The sequence below is a fragment of the Gouania willdenowi genome, chromosome 24 (genome assembly GCF_900634775.1).
Source record: "Gouania willdenowi chromosome 24, fGouWil2.1, whole genome shotgun sequence".
NCBI classification, from domain to species: Eukaryota; Metazoa; Chordata; class Actinopteri; order Blenniiformes; family Gobiesocidae; genus Gouania; species Gouania willdenowi.
This window is the reverse complement of record NC_041066.1, coordinates 25,102,469-25,126,805: the sequence shown is the minus strand read 5'-3', so window position 1 is coordinate 25,126,805 and position 24,337 is coordinate 25,102,469. Positions and strand designations below refer to the sequence as shown.

At 39.2% G+C, this 24,337-nt stretch overlaps 2 protein-coding genes across 4 annotated transcripts; one reads left to right on the top strand and one right to left on the bottom strand.

The window, feature by feature from the left end:
* Positions 1–374: 374 nt before the first annotated feature.
* On the bottom strand, positions 375–5,507 carry LOC114457936 (membrane progestin receptor beta-like). Of its 2 annotated transcripts, none has more exons than XM_028440094.1 (2): positions 5,491–5,507; positions 375–1,676 (listed from the first exon to the last, which is right to left on the bottom strand). In XM_028440094.1, the coding sequence occupies exon 2, from the start codon at positions 1,666–1,668 to the stop codon at positions 586–588; it is 1,083 nt and encodes a 360-aa protein (XP_028295895.1). In that variant the 5' UTR covers positions 1,669–1,676; positions 5,491–5,507; the 3' UTR covers positions 375–585. The 2 variants fall into 2 exon arrangements, with proteins under 2 accessions (XP_028295895.1, XP_028295894.1); XM_028440093.1 differs by lacking the exon at positions 5,491–5,507 and adding an exon at positions 2,385–3,047.
* LOC114457935 (DNA replication licensing factor MCM3-like) lies at positions 4,553–15,295 on the top strand. Of its 2 annotated transcripts, XM_028440092.1 has the most exons (19): positions 4,553–4,572; positions 5,392–5,605; positions 6,274–6,357; positions 6,490–6,602; positions 7,306–7,514; positions 7,588–7,718; positions 8,059–8,297; positions 8,377–8,485; positions 9,041–9,194; positions 9,269–9,400; positions 9,472–9,680; positions 9,785–9,959; positions 10,044–10,170; positions 10,681–10,831; positions 10,900–11,040; positions 12,194–12,303; positions 14,151–14,224; positions 14,910–14,994; positions 15,065–15,295. In XM_028440092.1, exons 3-19 carry the CDS (start codon positions 6,283–6,285, stop codon positions 15,261–15,263), a joined length of 2,433 nt encoding a protein of 810 aa, XP_028295893.1. In that variant the 5' UTR covers positions 4,553–4,572; positions 5,392–5,605; positions 6,274–6,282; the 3' UTR covers positions 15,264–15,295. The 2 variants fall into 2 exon arrangements, with proteins under 2 accessions (XP_028295893.1, XP_028295892.1); XM_028440091.1 differs by lacking the exons at positions 4,553–4,572; positions 5,392–5,605 and having other exon boundaries at positions 6,191–6,357.
* Positions 15,296–24,337: the final 9,042 nt, after the last annotated feature.

Genomic DNA, 24,337 nt, shown 5'->3' with positions numbered 1-24,337 from the left:
TGTAAAATACACTAATAAATATTATCTAATTAGTTTCTCATCTATTGATTACCTTGTTAGGATTCATAATCAATGAATATATTGATATTAATATTTATGGTGTGTCACTGTACCCATAGATTTATATTATTTTTAAATGGTAAAATGTGTTAAAGCTTGATATGAAACATATTTTAATAATTATTAACTACATATGTGTAGAACTGTACATAGAACTGTAACATGGTTCAACAGTTTTGCATTAAATTAAAATTGACAATTTTTATAGAATTTTCATGGCAATTACAATTACAAAGTCAATTATCTGAACTCAATTACAATTTAATTACGAATACAACAGCAACAGATTTTATCAAATACGATTGTAATTATAATTACGTCATGATTGTTCACTGATTCAGATGAATAAATACATACATGTGGTTCTCACAGATTCATAAAACAATGGACCATCATTTTGCTGACTCATGTTGAGGTCTGTGTTCAACCGCCCTCCGCTACAGTGGGGGTCCCCGCCCTCTGGGACCCTTAGGTTGAGAACCATCTATATTAATTCTATCCTCGTCACATGTTTGTGATAAACACTTATTTGTCTCTTTGTTTTTTGGTTTTGAGTTTCTCGTTCATGTACTTCATTGTAACGAGAGCGGTCACGACGCAGCACACACACAGCAGGGGGAAGGACACGCACGCCCACCACAGCTGCCTCTTTCCAAACCGCTCCACCAACGTATCCCTCCGCCTGACAAAGTCGCGGGACAGCGCCTCGAGCTGGAACAAGGTGCACAGGGACAGGAAGACGTGGAAGATCTGGTGCCCGTGGCCCACGAAGTCACAGCAGCCTGGGAAGTAGCGCTCTGGGATGGGGCAGGAGAAGAAGAGCGCGCACAGCAGGAAGGACGCCATCTGGAGGGCGTGGTAGGGCAGCGAGTCCCCCCCGGCCCACCCTGTCCAGGGGCTGGTGAGTAGGCGGTGGGCCACGGGGCTGATGTCCACCAGGTAGGCCATGCTGGTGGGGATCAGCTGGCAGATCTTTCGCCTCATAGGGTACGGACGTTTATACCTGTACTTAGCGAAGCAGCATCCGGCGCACGACAACCACCCGAGGAACGCAGCGGCGGGTAGAAACATAAGCCCCACCCTCTCCCTCCACGTCTGCTCTGATGTGTAGAAGTAATGAGCGATAGAGCAGCCGTACTGGTACACAGCCACGCCCACGTAGTCCATGAAGAAGAAGAAATAGTGGGCGTGTTCGGAGTGCGACTGCAGCAGGTGAGCGAGGACGCTGAGGCACAGGTAGGTGAAGGACGAGATCAGGAACAAGCTCAGAGGGAGAGACGCTGCTTCTAAAGTGTAGCCCGTGGCCCCCACCAGGGCCCAGCAGCGCACCAGCAGGACCGGCGCCGCCAACAGGTGGGTCCACACGTTCAGGGACTCGTTGTGGCGCTGGAACAGGCTGAGGAAGTAGCAGCGCCAGTCCTGGTGCACGGGCCGGTACCCGGAGTGGATGTAGGGCTCCCTGAAGAGTTTAGGAACCTGAGAGGCTGTGACCGTGGGGCGGGGGGAGGGGAGCCTGGAGGGAAGGACGTGGGTCAGGACTCCAGCGCTGCTCACGCCCAGGGTCATGGTCAGGGTCAGGGGGCTGAGGCGCTGCAGGACGTGGGCCATGGTGGACACTGTGGGAACAATGGGAAAGAAACAGCATCAGATATGAAGAGCATCGTTTGTCCAAAGTTTAAGTCAAGTTTTTAAAAAACTTTTCACTCTGTTCTCGCGCAAGAGGTCAAAGGTCAAGAGGTATAAATTCTCCACGTCTGACAGAGATTTACATTATTTTTGGAGCGTTGATTCCTTCAAAGATTTTTTGTGGAAACGTGGCATCAGTCTCCAAGGTAGGAATGCCTATAGCTGCTACAGCTAATGCTACTGAAGCTAACGTTGCTAAAGCTAAAGCTAATGCTGCTACAGCTAACATTGCTAAAGCTAACATTGCTAAAGTTCACATTGCTAAAGCTAATGCTGCTCACAAACTGAAAATTCCAATAATACTCAACTGCAACCACGGGTACAGTACAAGCGACGCCCCCTACAAACCACGCCTACTCAAGCAATTTTTCAATGTAACCTTGAATTTAACCAGGAAGTGGAGGCGGTGGCGGTTGAGGTTCATGTCCAGGTGTTGGATCAATAGGGCTTATTTTGTAGGGGGCGTGGTTTGTAGCTAGACCCTTCTTGATAATTCATGTTTTTTGATCTGAAACAAACTAAAGGTAAATACAGTAAATACATACCAATCATAAGTTAAAAGCTTGTAGAAGGAATGGAAACAGAGGAGGTTTGTTGCTTTAATTCTGTTTCTAACGTTGGTTTTTATAAAAGCTCACATATGAGAATCATTCCTGGGTAGAGTCTGAATTCCTCTCACTGGAGACCCAGGTAGTCTGTGTTTTCATTCACCAGGGGTCACCTGTGTGGAAACAAGAGGACTGCCTTGCTTCTATACTGCTGCTGAGCTGCTCCATCAGTTTTTAAAAGTGCTGACATCATCAGAAAACCCTGGTCCCTCCTCCAGTCTGAATATGTGTAATATTAATAATATAAACACTAACGATCTCTGGAATAACATTATAAACGCTGTTAGGTTGGAAACATCAACAGAGTGAATTAACTTTATGTTTATATCGCTCTGACCTTTGACCCCCCAGGTCACATGTGCAGTTCCAGAGAGTGAAAAGACTTATTAGTTGATATTAAAAATACAGCGTTAGACACAACGGTTACACAGCAAAGAGGAAACAGGAAGAGCAACAGACTCATGGAGGTTCCTCTGACCCGGTACGTAGGGTGGACCCCGCCCCGTCCACCCCACGTCCTGATGTCAGAATGGGAATAGACAGTAAATCAAGTATAAACCTAGAGAAGCATATCCATGGTGGAGAGAACATGCTCAGTTCATTTACAGCACTGGTTCTTAAAGCTCCTGTTCCCCCAAATAATCCTGACTAATAACACATTTTTAATTTTATAGAACTAAAGGATCGTTCAGACCAGAGATGGAGCCATATGCAGCCCTCCGTCTTGTTTTGTGCCCCCCCAAAAAAAAAGAAATGTATAAAAGGACAAAGAAAATACACATAAATGACTTCAAAAACACACAAAATCACAAAAACAGATGACACAAAATGACTCCAGTGATGTCATATTTCATAATTAATCAAAAATCAAACACTAATTAAACTAATCACCTGAAGTAAAAACAAATGTAAAAGTGCAGTCGTCAAAAATACAGGAAATAAAGAAACATTGTTTACAATCTGTGACAAAAAGCTTCTGAAAACCAAAAGGAAATACATTTTTTCAGTCATTTTAAATCATTATTTTTACACTTTAGTTACATTTAGTTCCTGCACCATAACTTATTTCTGCTACATTTTTACTTTCTTTGTGTGTAGACATTTGTTTAGAGTTATTGATCTCAGAAAGAAGGCATTTAGTATGAATATTAAAAGTTTGTAACACCCCACGTGTCATACCTCTATTACCCACCAGGGGGCGTGCTCCACACTTTGAGAAGCACTGATCTGCAGTCTGGACATGGAGTGTCTGTCTCTATGTTTGTCTCTAGTCTCTCAGAGCTCCACAGCTGGAGGTTGATTCCATACCAGTCTCACAATTCTACATACTGCAGCTTTAATCCAAGTGTTCTCAACCTTGGGGCCCAGGATATCATTTGGGGTTGCGAGACACTAGGAAGGAGCCGCCAGATGCTTTTATACTAGAAATATGTTCTGAACATTTTGAGCCAATTTTTGCTTATTTTTACTGTTTTTCTGCAACTTTCTTCATCCAACTTTGCAGATTTAACTTCTGAGTCGTGCTTTTAAAATGAAGACCATCAGCTAACGTTAGCAACTGATTAATCAGTTCAAAATTAATTGTGAATGGTTTCACGTGATTGGATATTATTTCTCCCTCAGAACCTGAATAATATTAGTGATTAAATAATAGAATGTCCTGCGTCCGTCAATCACTGATGCTAAATGAACCTTTGGACTGGTTTTGGTTCAATTAAAGAAAGAATATTTACTGGAAAATTAGAATATTCATAATTTATCATTGTAGCACTTTTTATATATTAGTTACAAAAATAAACACATATAAATATTAAATACCTAATACAATTCATGTTTTTTAAATAGTATTTTTTGACAGATTAATTTAGTAATAATTAATGTAAGATACAATAAAAATAAAACAGGAACCACTTTAAGGCCGAAACATTTTTATAATATAGGTGTCGACTGTTCGCTTTGGTTTTGTTGATTTATTTTTAGGTTTAATCTGAAAGCTTCATATTCTGTGAAGTGTTAACGAATGTAAAGTATTTATTTAGTATCATGTGAGGATGAAATAAGACTTGTTTTACAGGAGCTGATGTTTGTCTGAACTCTGGAGGCGTCACATCCGGTTTGTTGATTATTGAGTCTGATCTGTTAGTGCTGACGTCAGCTCACACTCTTCCTCAGTGATGAAGAACACAAACATACAGAGTGAGGACAGACAGAGGAACAGGTATGTAGAATAACCTGTAGCTTCACTACAGTCAATGAACACACACACACACACACACACACACACACACACACACACAAAGCTTGGTGCTGTTTCCAACTGGTTCCCATGGGTTACATCTGATATGTGTATATATATATATATATATATATATATATATATATATATATATATATATATATATATATATACACACACACATATATATAACAGTATATATATATATATATATATATATATATATATATATATATATATATATATATATATATATATGTGTGTGTGTATGTATATCACAGTGATGCAGCCTCCACTGTAAATGCATGAAAGGACAAATAAAATACACAAAATGACAGCAAAATACAAAGAATAACAAAACACATAAAATGAGAGAAAAATATATACAAAATGGACAAAAAAAAATACCCATAAAGACATGAATAAAGAACACAAAATAACAGCAAAATACACAAAATAAACAACAAAAACACGTCAAATACAAGACAAATGGAAAAAATACCCAAAACAACATAAATATGACAACAAAAACACACAAAATGACAGCAAAAAAATCACTAAAACAAATAAAATGACAAGAATCACAAAAAGGACAATAGATTATACACAATGACTCCAAAAACACATAAAATAACAGCAAAATACACAAACACAAAAAATAAAATAAAAATATATACAAAAAAGACAAAAAAAACCCAAAACAACATAAATAAAGACAATAATAACACTGTTTGTTTTTTGCTGAGTCAGGTTGATCATCATTCTAAATAGTGACATGAATTTCGATCATGTGACCCTCAGAACAGATCCTATCACGTGATCAAAGTAATCCACCTGCGTCCCCACAGCGCTGTGCACGCGCACAGGCTCGTGCGTGTCTCAGGTGATGCTAACACTCACCTGTCAGGTGGAGCAGCTCCTCTCTCTGCGGACTCCAACCTTCACCTGTCGGATGAATGCAGGTGTGGGCGGGGCTTAAACACTGGACACGCCCCTCCATCGCCACAACAAACAGGTTAATATTATTACAGCTGCTTTGTTTCTGTCTGTGAACAGCTTCATAAAGTAATCTGATTACTCCTTTAAAAAGTAACTTACTGATTATTTGTTTCTAAAAGTTACTCATTTAGATTAAAAGTTACTTTATTAGTTACATTCAGCATCCTCCACCGCCTCAACGTAAAATGAGAATGTCTAGTAAATGATAAAAAAAGTGATTAAAATTATGTTTTTTGTTATTATTTTTCAAATTAAAACACTACATGCAACTGTATTCTATACTTTCACTTCCTCAAATATAAATCTAATGAAAATATCATATATATATATAACACTGTATCACAAACATGATCATAAAGTCATTAAATATATAAAAATAAAGTAAAGTTTTGTCTCCACCTGCTGGATAAACATGATATCGCAGCTCCTTCTCTTTTCTTCAGCCCCGCCTTTTCCTTTTCCTTTTCCGGTTCCCTTTTCGCGGGAATTTGTATGTAGGCGGGGCTATGAGAGGTTAGAAAATATCCTATTGGACGACATCTTGACGCTGGCCAATCAGGGTTTACGTTCAACGTGTAACGAGCACGCTGTGGCGCGAAAACCTTTCAGTGGCGGGACTTGTGTGCAGCAGGAACAGTGTTTGACTCTGTGTCATTTTTCTCTGATTTGAGCTGAAAAAAGCAGCAAAGAACGATGTCTACTGATGTGGTGGATGACCGGGAGATGAGGGAGGCTCAGAGGGACTACCTGGACTTTCTGGACGACGACGTAAGTCATACTATAAGTACAAAGTTATTTTAAGGGAAAACTGATGTTTTTAAAGCGTGTAAAGTGTTTGTTGAGACAATAGTTTCTCCTCAGATCCTCTATTTATGATCCGTGTGGTTTGTTTCTCTGCAGCAGGACCAGGGCATCTACCAGAGCAAAGTACGGGACATGATCAGTGAGAACAAAGCCCGACTCATAGTGAACATCAACGACCTGAGGAGGCGCAACGACGCCCGGGCTGCAAAGTAAGGCTATAGGGAGGGACGATACACCGAGCTGTAAAGTAAGGCTATAGGGAGGGACGATACACCGAGCTGTAAAGTAAGGTTATAGGGAGGGACGATACACCGAGCTGTAAAGTAAGGTTATAGGGAGGGACGATACACCGAGCTGTAAAGTAAGGCTATAGGGAGGGACGATACACCGAGCTGTAAAGTAAGGCTATAGGGAGGGACGATACACCGAGCTGTAAAGTAAGGTTATAGGGAGGGACGATACACCGAGCTGTAAAGTAAGGCTATAGGGAGGGACGATACACCGAGCTGTAAAGTAAGGCTATAGGGAGGGACGATACACCGAGCTGTAAAGTAAGGCTATAGGGAGGGACGATACACCGAGCTGTAAAGTAAGGTTATAGGGAGGGACGATACACCGAGCTGTAAAGTAAGGCTATAGGGAGGGACGATACACCGAGCTGTAAAGTAAGGCTATAGGGAGGGACGATACACCGAGCTGTAAAGTAAGGCTATAGGGAGGGACGATACACCGAGCTGTAAAGTAAGGTTATAGGAAGTAAAGACTCTACGTAGAGTCTCATTATTGTATTTCTGACAGCGACACTGTATTATTATTATTAATGGTGTTACGTACACGTGTTTCTGTAAATGTTGTTTTAAAGTGTTGAACCTAAACCACTGAGATGTCCTGATGGTGCGAATGTTCCATCAGGCTGATGAACAACTCCTTCGAGGAGCTCCTGGCGTTCCAGCGAGCTCTGAAGGACCTGGTGGCCTCGGTGGACGCCACCTACGCTAAGCAGTACGAGGAGTTCTTCGTGGGCCTGGAGGGAAGCTTTGGTTCCAAACACGTCTCCCCCCGAACCCTGACCTCCAGACTCCTGGGCAGCATGGTGTGTGTGGAGGGGATCATCACCAAGTGTGAGTGTTACTGTAGAAGGATGCACGGAGCAGCGTGTGCACGTTAGTGACCTTTAACCCATCACACACACAGGTTCTCTGGTCCGGCCCAAAGTGGTACGCAGCGTTCACTATTGTCCCGCCACCAAGAAGACGATGGAGAGGAAGTACACGGACCTGACTTCCTTAGACGCCTTCCCCTCCAGCGCCATCTACCCCACCAAAGTAAGAGCTTGTTATTTTCTTCAAATATCATCAAAGTACATCCATTAGTTTAAGTTACACTGTTTACAGATAGAAATAAACAAAACACCACTAAAACATCACCTCCACGAGTCGAAAAACACAAAGTGAGTCAAACGCACAAAAAAAACACCAATAACACACAAAATGAGTCGAAAGAAGACACAAAATTATTCAAAGAAACACAAAATGAGTCCAGAAACCACATCGTTGTTTTGTAGTTTCCTGTGTTAATGCTCTGATTGGTCATTATTGTCACATGATTGTGGCTCCACCCCCTGTCTTCCATCGTGACTAACTCCAGCTGTTTGTGTTGTGACAGGATGAGGAGAACAACCCCCTGGAGACAGAGTTTGGTCTGTCCATCTACAAGGACCATCAGACCATCACGGTTCAGGAGATGCCAGAGAAAGCTCCTGCTGGTCAGCTGCCACGCTCCGTGGACATCATCCTGGACAACGACCTGGTGGACGTGGTCAAACCTGGAGACAGGGTCCAGGTGGTGGGCACGTACCGCTGTCTGCCTGGGAAGAAAGGAGGCTTCACCTCGGGAACCTTCAGGTCAGGTGACCACACAGAGCTGGGTTTGTTGGTTAGCTTACTGCGGCTAACGTAGCTCCTTCCTCTCGTCTCCCACCAGGACCATCATGATCGCCTGCAACGTCAAACAAATGAGTAAAGAAGTGTCCCCCAACTTCTCTGCTGACGACGTGGCCAAAATCAGGAACTTCAGTCGGAGTCGATCCATCGTAAGAATGTTTAAACATTTTAACCTATTTTCATCACTTTTTATTACCATATTTTTGCTCCTTTTGATGTATTTTTGCTCCATATTTTGCCAGTCACAAATGTTTCTGATATTGACCCTTTTTACCACTTTTCTTGTTTGTTTTTGGCAACTTTAATTTGCAACTTTTAACCAATTTTACCAAATTTTCTACAGTTTTTGGTCACTTTTAGTTTTAACACATTTTATTTCTAAATCTTTAAGATGACTTTATACTTTGAACCAAATAATAGTAAACTTCCTGGATATCTTTTATCATGCGTTTATGTATTTATTTATTATGTATGGAGGGACGGCCCTGGTTCAACACAGTGGAAAAAAATCATCATGATAATTTTATGGTTAATAACTTGTATCCATATTAGAAAAAAGTGTAAAATATCGAAGCATTTTTTGAATGATAAATGTTGAAATGTGTGAAATTGACCCCATGGATAATAGGAGGTGAATAAATGTCTTTACATTAAACATGATTCATGATGTAAACGTGACTTTAAATGTCGTTATTCTCCCTCAGGACGTGTTTGACCAGCTAGCTCGCTCCCTCGCTCCTAGCATCCACGGCCATGAGTACATAAAGAAGGCCATCCTGTGCATGCTGCTGGGCGGCGTGGAGAAGGTTCTGGAGAACGGCTCACGCATCAGAGGAGACATCAACATCCTGCTCATTGGTACGGCCCTGGTGGCGCCGTCTGTAGCGCCGTCTGTGCTTTGTGTCTGATGCTCCTCATCCTCTGGTTCCCAGGTGACCCGTCAGTGGCCAAGTCTCAGCTGCTACGTTACGTGCTGCACACGGCGCCCAGAGCCATCCCCACCACTGGGCGGGGCTCATCTGGTGTGGGTCTGACCGCCGCCGTCACCACCGACCAGGAAACAGGTGAGAGTGTGATTGGAGGCTGTGAGCGTCTGTAACACGTCTGTAACTCTGGTCTATCTGTGACCATGAAGGCGAGCGGCGTCTGGAGGCGGGCGCCATGGTTCTGGCCGACCGTGGCGTCGTGTGCATCGATGAGTTTGATAAAATGTCGGACATGGACCGCACGGCCATCCACGAGGTGATGGAGCAGGGCCGGGTCACCATCGCTAAGGCCGGGATCCATGCCCGCCTCAACGCCCGCTGCTCCGTGCTGGCAGCGGCCAACCCGGTCTACGGCAGGGTGAGTGTCACACCCACACGGAATCGTCACAGTCACTTACAGAACCCCCACCCACAGCCCGCTCCACACGTCCACGTGTTACAGCTGCTCCCTGTTCTCCACAGTACGACCAGTATAAAACCCCCATGGAGAACATCGGCCTCCAGGATTCCTTGCTGTCCCGTTTTGACCTACTCTTCATCATGCTGGACCAGATGGACGCCGAGCAGGACCGAGAGATCTCTGAGCACGTGCTGAGAATGCACCGGTACCGAGACCCACACGAGCAGGAGGGGGCAGGTCAGAACCAGGACTAGAACCAGTTCTAGACTCACTGCAGCATGTGAACCAGTTCAGACGTGTGTGTGTGTGTGTGTGTTTCAGCCATGGCTCTGGGAGGAACCGTAGACGTTCTGGCCACTGAAGACCCTGACACTTTAGCAGAGGAACACGAGGAGCTGCAGATCTACGAGAAACACAACAACCTGCTGCACGGGAGCAAAAGGAAGAAGTAAGAGCTGCTCTAACATAAGATCACGTTATCAGCACATTCCTGTTCCAGAAAGGAGGTTCAACAAACTCTGGGTATCTGGTTCCATTACAGCTGGTATGAAGTGGGTCAATCAACCCTGAGTATGTAAACCATGGGTTACTGACGTGTACAGTGTACAGCACTTATCATACATAAATGATCAACTTAGAGTTTCTAAAGGATGAGTTCACAATAAATATATAATTATGATTTAAAAGGTTTATTCATGAAGTATTCCACTTTCATTTGGCCCCAGTAAGTAGAGGAAGTGTACAGCCGTCACCGCTGCAGCCTCAGCTCTACACACAGCGACGGCCACTTGACGTTGCGTCATTTATATTGATTTAGAATTTAATGTCGTCGACGCAGTCGTCTGGACGTCCAAAAACTGCGGACCTTCTGCTTTGAAACGCGCTTCCTTACCCGTTGTGTAACAATCACAATGTTAACACTCTGTGTACGTGTAACGCTGTGCGTCCTGCGTCCCAGGGATAAGATCGTGAGTAAAGAGTTCATGAGGAAGTACATCCACATCGCTAAGGGCGTGACCCCCGTGCTGACCGAGGAGGCAGCCAATCACATCGCAGAGGAGTACTCACGCCTCCGGAGCCAGGAGCAGCTGGGCAGTGACATCGCCAGGGTGAGCTGATGATGATGAAGATTATCATGATCACCATGGTTACCTGATGGCGTCCGTTTCCTCCTCAGACGTCCCCAGTGACGGCTCGTAGTCTGGAGACGCTGATCCGTCTGTCCACGGCCCACGCTAAGGCCCGTATGAGTAAAGCTGTGGAGCTGGAGGACTCAGAGGTGGCGGTGGAGCTCGTTCAGTTCGCCTACTTTAAAAAGGTCAGTGAACGCCTCACTGTACGTCTCACTGTAATTTTCTGACGACCCCAAAGACTTTTTTCTTTTTCTATAATTATTGTTTTGATCGTGTTTGTGACGTTGTTACAAATACAGAATTAGTGACAAATTGCACCAGCTCAGATATTATTTATACTATTTTATTTTAACTATTTGTAATTGTATGGAGGTACATTAGTGTCTTTATTATTCAATCAAAAAAGAAAAATCACTTCAATCAAAAGTTTTTATTTATTTCAAACAAACAAAAAAGAAAATTAATAAATAAATCATTTGATTCATTCAACAAGGGACAGAAAGAAGCCTATGCTTGTTATTCTTCACCACTAACAACTGTAAAATCATATTAAATAATTAATAATATCGAGCTATGGGTTTATACATTAGATATCTCACTCGTATAATTTTTTTTTCTTTACCTTTAAAATTCACATCAAATTTTTTATGTTGAAGCTCATAAAACCAGACGAGCATTATCAACGTGAGAAAAAATCTGATGTGAATTTTATATATATATATATAAAAAAATTATACGACCTGCGTTTTCAATGTAAACAATAAATAAATAAAATGCATTTTTAATGTGAACAGCAGATTAGATGTACATTTCCTCTTCTAGTGTAATATCTAATGTATAAACCCATGGTTTTTGTTGTTTCACATTTTCACTGTTTTCTCATAAACGACCTTCCATAATTTTCAATCAACGAATAAAATGTTCAAATGCAACAAAAATATGTGAAACCCAAATAATTGCATTTTAACACTTTTTTTTATTTATTGAAGTCATCTTTTTTGTATTTGGGCCATATTATGGTCAGTACATTGGTGTTTTTATTTTTAATAAAATAAAAAAAACATTCTACCAAAGAAAATTGTTTAAAGGTAAATATTGAGCGTGTCGTAGCATTAGAGATGCTAACAGGAAGCTAACACAAGAGGAAGGTTACATTTAATGTTATTAAAGGATCAGTAATTGAGATTAATTGTAATTGACATTTAGTAATTAAGAATGTATTTGTAATTAACTTTCAGGGAAAAAATAATAATTTAAATTTTGGTCACTGTAATCACAAATGAGTTGTAATTGAACATGGAATGTAATTGTAATTAACCCCAACCCTCGTGTGTGCAGGTTCTGGAGAAAGTGAAGAAACGATCGAGGGCGGAGCCTGGCTCTGGGTCAGAGGAGGAAGAGGATGAGGAGGCGTCGACGCAGCGTTCTCAAAGATCCCAGAGGAAGAGGTGAATGAACCTCCTGATGGTTCCTCAAACATGGAGATCAGCCTGAAGCTGTAGAACGACTTTCCTCTCTTCCTTCGTTCTTTAGACTCTTAAGATTCTTTTAACCTCTTCAAACCCAACGGACCCACCGGCGGGGGCAGCTCCATTCTCTGTGACTCTCACGGGTGTAAATGTTGTAAAGAAGGAATGAAATCACACATTCTATTCCTCACTGTAGTCATAAGAAACTATAGAAGCTACAACTGTAGCTAACACACATTCACAGCACACACACCAGGACATTATGTTCAAAGAGGGAAAAGTCCACAACTCAGTAAACTCAGCATTTTCCCATTGCTGTGAGTCACAAAATAAACACAGATCTATATAGTCTAGAGTCTACATGAAACTACAGGCTGAGCTGAATCCACTGATATACAGGTCAGGTATGTTACGTACCAAAACAACGCCACAAAATCAGAAAAAGCAATTTTAGTCGACGAAATCAATAACAGATTTACTAGACAATTTTTAACCGCTGGTATAGGAAACAAACTAAACCTACTGTAATTTATGTGTATATGTAATAAATAAAACACAAATGTAACTTTATTTTAACACAACAGTCTTATTTCAATATAAAATCAGTGCTGAATAACACAGACTGTTGAGTTTGAAATGGTGTGTTTCTCCCTTAATAATGCAAACAAAATGTGCAATAAATATTAATTTATACAAAACAAATAGTGCAAATATCAAAGATCATAAACTCAAAAACCAAAATAAATCGGAATTCACTCAAAACATAAATTTGTAATTATTTTTAAATTGCAGAGTTTCAACCTTTTAAATAGTAACGTAAACTACTGTAAACTAGGCCGTGTTTCACGCATGCGTTGAAAAGATGATGTCATGACCGATCGAGCCAATGAGAGCCGAACAGGAACAAATGTCATATCCTGTGCACAAAGCAGTATCAAAACAAAGATGGCGGCCGACACGGAGAAGTTTTTAAAACACCTGGATAAATTGTTGAAACCACAACAAGAAGAAGCTTTGAAACCATTAGTCTGTACCGTACTACTGGCTCTGATTGGCCATGGCTAAAGCCCCTCCCATATTGTTTGATATCACCAATTTCTACAGGTTGAGTTTTACAACAATTGGTCAAAGCATTGCTGAATAACACACATGCGTAACGCCACCAAAGAGTGGAACCATAATTAGCATTACGCATGGCACAGCAGAAACCTGAATAAAAATGTGTTCATTTCAACACCTACATTAACAATGATTGGAATTAATTTGACTGACATATTACAGTTACACACTTGTTTACAAATGTGTGGAAAACGTTGGCACAGTTGTGGTAAAGTGGGCTTCAGCCTGAACTTTTATTTACAAAAACGTGAATCTTTAGTCTAATGTTTATTATTATCACCAAACTTGCTGCAGTTGATGTCCATACATTAGTTCAATTATTTCTGCTTTTATAGCCTTTGATGATGAGAATTGGCTTCATATTTGATGTAAATCTCCTGTGGACTACAGAGTTCTGTATTTATTGTCACTCTGTATCATATGTTTCATATCATGTTTAACCACTAACGGTCCTACTTCAATCTGAACAAAAATTAGCCATGTACAGTAGGTCATGTAGCAGCTTAGAAACCCATTATTTATGTGTTACTTTGTTACGAAATGATTCTAGTCTCACAGACAGTCAGAGCTGCCCACATGAATTTACATTTCTTGTTTATGAATGTGTCTTTAATCTTTGTGAAACACTTTGTGGTTTAAATGTCTATTTAAAATGTTTAAATAAAGTTTACTTATTTAGTTACTAATCTTTGCTTTCTGTCCTGCAGGGGGCGCCATGGCTCCCAGGGTGATGAGACCTACAGTCCCTACGACTTCAGTGAAGATCAGGAGGTTCCAGAGAGTAAGTATTAAATATTTAATTATTATTAAGACTGCATATTAATGTCACATTAAAATAAAGATATCTGAACACTACAAGATTAATATTGTAATTTTATAAGAATGAAGTTGTTATATTTCAAGATTAAAGTCATAATATTTTGAGAATTACCACTTTGATCTTGAAATTATGATTTTAATCTCAAAATATTACAACTTTAATCTCAAAAGAATTTGACTATTCTCATAAAATTATGACTTTAATTGAAAAATATTATCACTATAGAACTTTATTCTCAAAATGACGACCTTAATCTCAAAATATTACGACTATAATCTCGAAATATTACGACTATAATCTCGAAATATTACGACTTTAATCAAAAAAAGACTTTATTCTCATAAAATTATGACTTGAATCAAAAATATTACAACCGTAATCTTGTAGTGCCCAGATTTTAATTTTATTTTAATGTGTCCCTAATACTATATAGTATAAAACAGTGAAATAAATGTAGATTAAAGCTCAGAAATCAATAATCTATAATAATATCCATTCAATCATCAAAGCAGAGGAAATCCCTTTTTTCATTGGTTGGTGCTGATCCTGCAGTGGGCGGAGCTACTGTAATAATTTTAGAAGGTTCAGAATAAATGGTCATTAAAGTTCAAATGTTGTGTGTGTGTGTGTGTGTGTGTGTGTGTAGTTCAGGCTGGGACCCCGAAACCAGCCAAGACGCAGCAAGCCGACGAGCCAATGGAGCCTGAGGGGGCGGAGCTCTCTGCTGAGAGGTGTTTGACGTCCTCCCTGATGTGTGTGTGTGTGTGTGTGTAACTAAAGTGTGTGTGGTCCTGTCCTCAGGCTGAAGGAGTTCAAGTCGTCGCTGTTTGCCGTCTTCCAGTCTGCACATGCTCAGTCCGTCAAGATGGCGTCGCTAATGGACGCCATCAACACGGAGCGTCAGCAGCAGTTCCTAGAGGCCGAGGTACGAGCTGCGCTGACCCGCATGCAGGACGACAACCAGGTAATGGTGGCTGATGACATCATCTTCCTCATCTGAGGAGTGGGCGGAGCCTCAAAGCAGTGGCGTGAACGCTGAGGATCTCATTAGATGTTCAAACTTAAATATCTGATGTTTGTAAATAGTTCAATGTTGTGATTTCTGTTAAAGTGTAAAAATAAAACATACTTGGTTATAAAACAAAACCTCTGACATATTGTTTTATTTCTTTTATATATATAAGATATTAATTACATTGTTACTGTTAGAAACACTCACAGCAGGTCAGAAAACGTGGTTACTACGCTTTATTTCAGGCCTTAGGCTGCGTTCACAGGAATGTTGAGCAGGTGACGTTCCTCAAATGTCAAATCATTTTAAACAATAGTGATGTTTTGTTTTCAGTCTTAATGTAATCTACTCAGTCTTTATGAATTTTGATTTATTATGATTGTATTCTACTTTCCATTTTTTCACCGCTGTGACATCTTTTAACGTAAACACGGATCTGAGCAGAAGAACATTTGAATTCATTCAAAATGAATAATGTGACTCTTAATTTTATTGTATCCTAAAAAAGAAAGCAATGAGGTGATAGTATTCATTTGTTTTACATTAGGATAAACTATGAGTGAATGAATGAAAGTTTATTTTAAAGGTCATACAAATCAAAAGTTTGAAAAGAACATATTTTAAATGGGTAAGAATAAGCTTAAACTTAATTAATCCTGCCTACTTTCTAGTTTCTACTACCTGCTAATTCTAAGTTCACGTTAAAACTGAACCTGGTGCTTTATATTTTAAGCTAATCAATATATTTTTGTTCTTTTCATTACAGATTATGATAAACATTTTAATAAGTTGTCAACATACATTCTACACCTTCTAGTTCATATTTTTATCCATGTTTACAGCCACTCACACTCTTGTTGTTTCTCTCAATGCACTTGAGTTCATGTCTAGATGGAAACCCAGTCCTTTGTCAGGATTCATTAATTATTTAAAGTGGTTTGGATATTTTTTGGTGTTATTGAAATTAACATCCAGGCTTCTACTATTGAAATTAATGATTGATAATCTATTGACAACTGTAATGTTCATATTGTACTTTTCATGTGTGAAGAAGCAGCAGTTGTTGGTAAATAATGGTCCGTGTAGTGAAAAGTTTCTGATCCTCATCAACAGCAATGTTTAGAATGTTCTGTCAGACTGTATTATAGTTGTTAATAATGGCCAACAGTCTGATTTATGATGCTTACATTGATTTCATTAATAATTTGCTATTTGTGGTTCATGTGTTTAGTTTATCCCTGTTTTTTTAACCTCTTCAGCCCCAACATGCTTATCGAGCGGTGTCACATCAGGACAGTAAAACCACCCGTGCCACACACGGTGTGGAAACGTCCAGCATGTAAAAGCGGATAAAGGTGAGGGGTGAGGTCCAACTCGCTGTCCTGAACAGACACTCCCCTGAACAAAGCCCAGGATGTGGCAAGACCCCGAGAAGAGTGTGTGTGACCCGTAGACTGCTGCAAACCCTGACATGAGTAAGCCAAAGCACGGAGTTGCTTAGTAACAGGCTTCCCCTTACGGGGATTGGTCCAGGAGACAAACAGCTGATCACTCCTCCTGAGGCTCCTCGTCATATCCATATAAGTGTGAATCACACAAACACATTCGGCTGCTGCTGCTCACCCTGTGAGGCAAAAAAGGCCAAAAGGTCAATGGGAGAACACGAGCCCACAACCTTTGGCACAAAGGCAGGGTTGGGTCTCAGGATGATCCTTGCATCACCAGGGAAAAGTCCCTCCAAAACCACCACCAGATCCCACGATGGTACCAGTGGTCTGGACACGGGGTGGAGCCTACGTGCTCCCTTCATAAACCAGCAGGTCAGCGGGTGCTGACTGGCTGAATTATCCCCAAAGCCAACGTGACAGACGGCAATCGCCGCCAAATACACTTTCACGGTGGAAAAGGCTTTGGTTTGGTCAATCAGGTCCTGCAGAAATGACAAATCACTCCCACCGGGCACTGAAAAGGAAAGTGGTTCATCTGGAAGCCCCACCCATCAAAAAGCCTCCACCTATGGTTATAAAGAGACTTAGTGGAGGGGCTGCAAGCACTCGTGGAGATCACACTCTGTGATAATCCTACGGCTGATAGATTGAGCCACTCAGGGCCCACAGCGTCAGGACGGAGGTGGAAAACTGTGCCTTGCGGCAAGAAGCGTGCAGCGGGGATAACACCGGAGTCAAAAAGCCCCTGGGGACCAACGTGTGCTGGAGCAACAGCGTTGAAAGGAGCCGTTAGCTGGAGCTGAGGCCCCGAGGTTCACTACCTTTGGGCCTCAGTGAATTACAGGACTTACCAATCAAAGCAAGGTAAGCTCTGTGTTTTACCTACTTCTCCACCTGTTGTGGTCTAGAGCAGGAGCTATTCCTGTCAGCGTCCATCGATTGGAATAAAGAAAATCCACCTGTGGACAAATGGCGTCTGTCCGTGTCCTCCTTTTATAGGAGGTGGGTGACCCCCTAGTGGACGGACGCGCTTCATCGGCCAATCAAGATTGGCAGATTGAAATAAATGCTTCTGAGGAATGCAGACAGAGGTTACATCCCATAGTGAGACATCACACGAAATATTATGAAATAGAACACAGAGTTCTCTAAGAAGAGTCTACGTGAAACTACAGGCTGAGCTGAATCCACTGATTTACAGGTCAGGTATGTTACGTACAAAAACAACGCCACAAAACCAGAAAATACAATAGTTTGTTGTTGCTCCAATGTGCATAAAGTATTTTGATAAGTTAAAGTTGTGTCATCAGATAAACGCTGCCATTTCACTGTCGAGAAATCTGCATAACGCTCGTACATAAAATGGCCGTCCCCTCCATTACCCAGCTCTGATTGGCCAGGGCTAAAGCCACTCCCATAGTGTTTGATATCACCAATTTCTACAAGTTCTGAGCTTTACAACGCTGTGTCAAACATTCTGATTGGTCAAAGCATTGCTGAACTTGATCAATTTATCTGACATATTACGTTACAAACTTTTTTCCAAACTTGTGAAAAACTTTGGTTGTGGTAAAGTGTATCTTTGACCTAATGTTTATTATATGTCCATACATTAGTTCAATCATTTAAATGATTATGTAAATCTCTATTTTTTTATTTTTTTTTGGCAGACAACACATTTCTGTATTTAAAACATGATTTATTGTCACTCAGTATCATATATTTCCAAAATGTCACATCATCTGTAACAGAATAGCCATGTACTGTAGGTCACGTTATGGTTATGTCAGTGACTCCTTTTGTCAGATGGTCATTTTTTACGTTTGATCCTCTTCACCTTCTTCTCTGTGTTAGCAGTAATATTAGCAAAGCTTATGATACAGTTCTGTTCTACAAAAAGTCCTTTTCACGTCCTGTTCTCCTAACTTTGCATGTTGCAAACACAAGATTGTCATGAACACAGCTGGACCCTCAGGATGGAGATGTAACCCATATCAAATATATATCAAATATACAGTATGGCTACCAAAGGTCCCTATAGCATTGAGAGTTAGAAATGTAGTTTCTGGGTCCTTTCTATGTTTACTATAGTATCAGTGTTTGTCGTATTGGGCCTGGGTCAACCATTCTGACCCAATGGAACATGAGATGAGTCGTTAGGGATTTCCAACAAAATGTGCTGCATTCCACTTGTACAAGGAAGTCATGGTTCTGAGTTCCGAGTGGCAGTTTTTAATTGGAACATCCCCTGAATTTTTATTATTTCATTTCTTCACAACCCCCCCAGATCAGATCAGATCAGATGAATTACTGTCAACTGGAAAATGCAATGAATTTTCTGTATATTTCAATGAAAAAATACAATCAATAAGGTCAAACATCAGAACAAAGCAGCAAAACAGCTTCAACCACTGAGGGAGGAGTCAACTACAATGTTAGAGTTTATTACAGTGAACCCAAAAACAATAGAGGAAACTGTTCAGCAGCTGAATCATCAACGTGTTGCCTTGACACAAAACCCTCAAACTTCTTTAAAACTGTTGATGTCATGTGTTTGTTGATGGTTTTAAATGATTTTACTGATTATTTGAAATGTTCTTATTGATTTTAAGCTGTTGAATGTTTTCTGTTGTACTTTTTCATCATGTAAATCACACTGAGTTGCCTTGTGTATGAAATACTTTATACAAATACATTTGGCCTTGTTTTAAGTGAATCTTCTTAGTGTATCACTGGGTTGTATTTGGTGTGTGGACCACTAGGCCCCGCCCACAGGCAACTAATCCATTGTAATCAACTGAGTTTGAATCAAACCTTTTTAAGTAACTTTTTGAGTGAGTTCTGGGGCCCCAGGGTTCTGTCCTGGGGCCCCTTCTCTTCACCATCTATCTACTCCCACAAGGCAATATTTTCAGGAAACATGGACTCAACTTCCACTGCTACGTAGTAGACATCCAACATCTCCCCTCTAAGCCCAACATGCGTCTGGTGCCTGAGAAATAAAATGTGTTATTATTATTATTACAAGAAGTTATTATTAGTAAAAAACCAGACACTAGTGGTGTGTACACTACAGAATGTCTAGAGGATCAGGTTTAATTCCACACATTGTTGTGAACAGATTGGTAAAGGTTTTCTGAGGACCAATCAGGAGTTATTGGCTACATCTGTGATGTTCTCCATCAGCTGACTCTAATCAGTAGCTCAGAGTCTATATAGGGGGCGTTTACTATCAGAGAGTCATCACCATCAGTTGACTTTATGTTCTGTTGTTTTCAGTTTGATGAAGAATCATTTTGACCAGTTTCTCCTCCTGTCTAATGACTTCACCTTCACTTTTGGTTTTAGGTCCAAACCTTTAGTTTGTCCATCATTTTGGTAGAATCAGTGGGAATAATTCTATTATTTAATCACATCAAACCTCTCAGTAGTTTATACACTGTAGTCTTTATTTATTGTTGGTGCAATAAAAACATGTACTGTCAGCTTACATACATTAACCAGGTCAATGTTCTCCAAATAACAGAAGTAAGAGAACAGATCCATAAACTGTTTTTGATATTTTTTATTCATTTCTCTCATGAATGTGGAGCAGAAACACATTGGTCATGTTTAGTCTCCATGGATACTGATGTCCAGTTCAACCATCATTAGATTACAGTGACAAAAAAACACTGGAGTTTGTGGACTACAGAGAGTACAGAACCACTGACGTTAATATATTTTAACAAATCAGTGATTTATGATCACTTTAATAATTTATTTCTACCTAACTGAGTAAAGACCCAAGCAAAATGGCGCCGCGTAGTGACGTCATCTTCAACTTTTTTTTTTGTTTTTTTTGTCGTGTCCAGGTTGAAAAAGCCAACAAAATGAAAATATGAAATAAAATAAAAACATTGTACAAGGGGTATTTTTAAAAAAAAATTCAATAAATGTAATCTCTGAATAAATCTCTGAAACAATAAAAATTCCAATTTTAAAGCAGACCATGAAGGGTACATTTAGCATATCTACATTTGTGTATATAATATTTTATTATAATTAAATTATGAATCAAAAATTGATGTTTATTTTTAAGGAAGATGCTGAATTGAACATTTTGAAATGACCAGAATTTTTATTATTAGAAAACAACAAAACATAGAGTTCCATAATTGTAAATATTTCACAAATAAATGTTTTGTTGTTTCGAAATGGATATTTTTTATTTATTTTTTTTACTTTATTATAAATCTTTGCATAGCACCCAGTCTTACATTTTATCTCAAAATCATCCCAAATCAATATTTATTTTATTTATTTTATTTATTTTATTTATTCAGTTTATTTCCGACATGGCTACATTCACTTTTTTTTTTTACATTTTTTTTTTTTTTTGAGACGAGAGAAGCAGTTTGCTTATCTGGGTCCCGTCCCCTGTTTTACCATCGCAAATTTACATGGGTTTACATGTCTCTCTGGTCAAACATTCTTGAGTTGTTCTGAACCGTCCTTTTTTGTGTATTCTCATCTGTAGTCAGTGTTGTCTTGTTTTTTTGTTATGTTTCTATCACCATTTAATGAATCACTTCATAAACATTTTAAAAATGACAGTTTTGCCTAACTTTCTGTACCTGTTACTTCTCTCTCCTCAACCCTCCTTTTTTCAAATGTTAAAAAAAACCTTTTCAATTTAATTTGGAACAGCAAACGTCCAAGACTTAAGCTTTCCTTGTTGTATTTGCCTTATGATAGAGGTGGACTGCTATTACCAAATCTGATGTGGTACTACTGTATATGGGCAGCTCAGATTAGAGCCGACATGTTCTATTTTGTTACGAACGAACCCCCATCGTGGGTTATTATGGAATCCCAGTCAATTACAATTCCTTTAAACCTTTATAATGTCTCTGCAGATGGAAAAAGCTGATCAAACAAACGAGGAACCCCTTCCTGAGGAACACCATATTGGTCTGGTACGGTGTTCTTGCTCTTATTTTACACCACTTTATAGTCATGACCAGGCAGGACAGATCCTGGATTTAAATTTTGGGCTGATGAGGGAGCAGCGAAAGTGTCTGACCTTTACAAGGATGACAAATTAATGTCATTTCAGGAGCTTCAAACAATTTATTTTATATAGCGCTTTATCACAACAATGAAAATATTGGTTCTATTATTTTTGGTGTGGGCGTCTGAGCCTCTTTTGTGTCAGTGTAGGTTAAGGTTAAAAAATGTGATTGTTAAAATGTGTGAAAGCTTGATATGAAACATATTTTAATAATTAATTACATATGTGTAGAACTGAACATAAAACTGTAACATGGTTCAACAGTTGTGTGTTAAATTAAAATTGACAATTTTTATAGAATTGTCATGGTAATTACAATTGCAAAGTCAATTATCTGAACTCAATTACATTTTAATTAGGATTACAACAGCAACAGATTTTTAAAATTATAATTACACCATAATTGTAATTATCAATTACATGATTACAGTTATTGTTGACCACAACCATGAGTACATGTTCCACTGGAAAATTACAGTAAATTGACATTAAACTGTATGTTATATCCCAACATTGTTATTATTTCTGTATTTATGTTTTTTCCAGTAATCACTTATTTTTGAACAATTCCAGAATTTATGGTTCTAATTAATATTTACAGTTTGTCGAGCGTGGAAGAAGCTGATTTACTGGTTGTTTGGTGATTCTCCCACATATTGTTGTTGTTTTGCTTGTTGTGAAGCATTTTGTGCATTTCTGTAGTTTTTCCTATAGAATGTATTTATTTTTTCAGTTATTTTTGTGTATTTGTGTTGTTGTTTTGCTTGTTTGTTAGTACTGTGGCTTTTCTGAGTCATTTTCTGTAATTTTGTTTATTTTTCTGAGTAATTTTGAGCATTACTGTTGTCGTTTTGTTCATTTTTGTAGTATTTTCTGTGTTTTTCTCGCCTTTTACTGTATTTTTCTGCAAAGTTATAATTCTTTGTATTTTTTTTAATGTATTCTTGCTTTTGTTTGTGTATTTTTCTCTCATTTTGTACGTTTACTTTGGAGGCCACATAAAATTAGACTGACTGCCGCATGTGGCCCCCAGTCCACCAGTTGCCTATATCTGCTCTAAAGGGCCGGATTTGGACCCTGCACCATAGGTTTGAGACGTGTCCTAACAGTTGTTATTTTAGCAGCTGTTTGTGAATGACTTTGATCAAAACAAGGAAAAAAGCATCACATGTTTGTGGCCCTGCTGTGATAAACATGTTTGAATAAAAGGTGAGAGAGTTTCACAGGTATAATAGTTTTATTGATGCATTAAGATCAAAGCACACGTATACTCAGCACATGTTGACCGTTTAAAGAAAGAATTAGAGAAGCAAAGTGTTTCCTTCAGTACATTCTCTGACATCTTTCACTTCTGACAAACTAAAAGTGGAGAAATGAAATGTTGGAACATTGAGCACCTCAGAAAAAGTCAGTCATTTTATTATTATTAGAATTATTATTATTACAACAAAGCAAACATGTGGAAGCTGTGGGAAAACGATTGGTCGGCAGCAGAAATACAAAAGATCAGTTTCGTATCAAATGTAACCATTCGACTGCAAAACTGTTTTCTGACGTTACTGTAGAAAAATCAAAGAGTTCAGATGTATCTAACCATGAATAGCTCACATTGGCTCTGGTAAAAAATAAAATAAAAATAGTAATAATAAAGGACAACCAGGGCTATTTCACAAAAACCTGGATAAGGGGATTGAGTCAGGATTATTTTATCCTGGATATAACGGAAGCAGCGGTTTCATCAAAGTAGAATAGCATCAGTTAGCAGGCGCTAACGGTTAGCATGCTAATGAGTCAGCAGTAAGCCAATGAGCAGGCTGCTCAGAGATGTAACACGACCGATTCCACCAATCAGGGATGAGGTTAGATTCACGTGGTCTCTGAGGTGAAAGGTCAAATGTTGGATTAACAGCCTGGGAAAAAAAAGATGAAACATCAAAGGAACAAAGGAAAAGTAGAGGAAACGAGCGTAACATCACGTTGTGTTCCAAAGATGTTTTTATGCTCAGAGCTGGTGTTTATTTGAATAAACTCACTCTGATTGGTCCAGAGGACAGACTCTAACCACTAGTCACGTGATATTACTAAAAACAATCAAATAAATCACCTTCAGCAAAATAAAGAACATTTTCCACTCATCCCAGAGTCAAGCTCAATTATAACTGTAATCAAGTAATTATAATTCATAATTTTAAAAATCTGTTGCTGTCGTAATCGTAATTAAATTGTAATTTTTAGATAATGTACTTGAAAATGAAAATTCTATGATAAATTGGTTGTAACTAAAGATCACTTATTATCTTAGAATCTTTAGTTTACAAATGTAATAATTTCAGCTCAAAGTAATGATGTAGTTATGATGTAACAGTAACTACTCATAAATATGAAACACTATTTTTTAATGCAGTGGTTTCAAACTTTGGTTCATCTTGATATCGATCATTAGTTTTGTCTATAATTATAGTTTTTAATTATGTTTGTTTGTAATGTGTTACAGAATAGACAGGATTAATGCACAACGTCAACACATTTAAACTAGATTTATGTGTCGTTTTAATTTGAAA

Excerpts from the sequence above, each read along its gene's own strand:
- LOC114457935 (XM_028440092.1), top strand. The coding sequence starts at position 6,283 with ATGTCTACTGATGTGGTGGATGACCGGGAGATGAGGGAGGCTCAGAGG. Across the intron at positions 7,515-7,587 it reads GGAGGGGATCATCACCAAGT|GTTCTCTGGTCCGGCCCAAA; the intron begins GTGAGTGTTACT and ends TCACACACACAG. Across the intron at positions 9,681-9,784 it reads CCAACCCGGTCTACGGCAGG|TACGACCAGTATAAAACCCC; the intron begins GTGAGTGTCACA and ends TGTTCTCCACAG.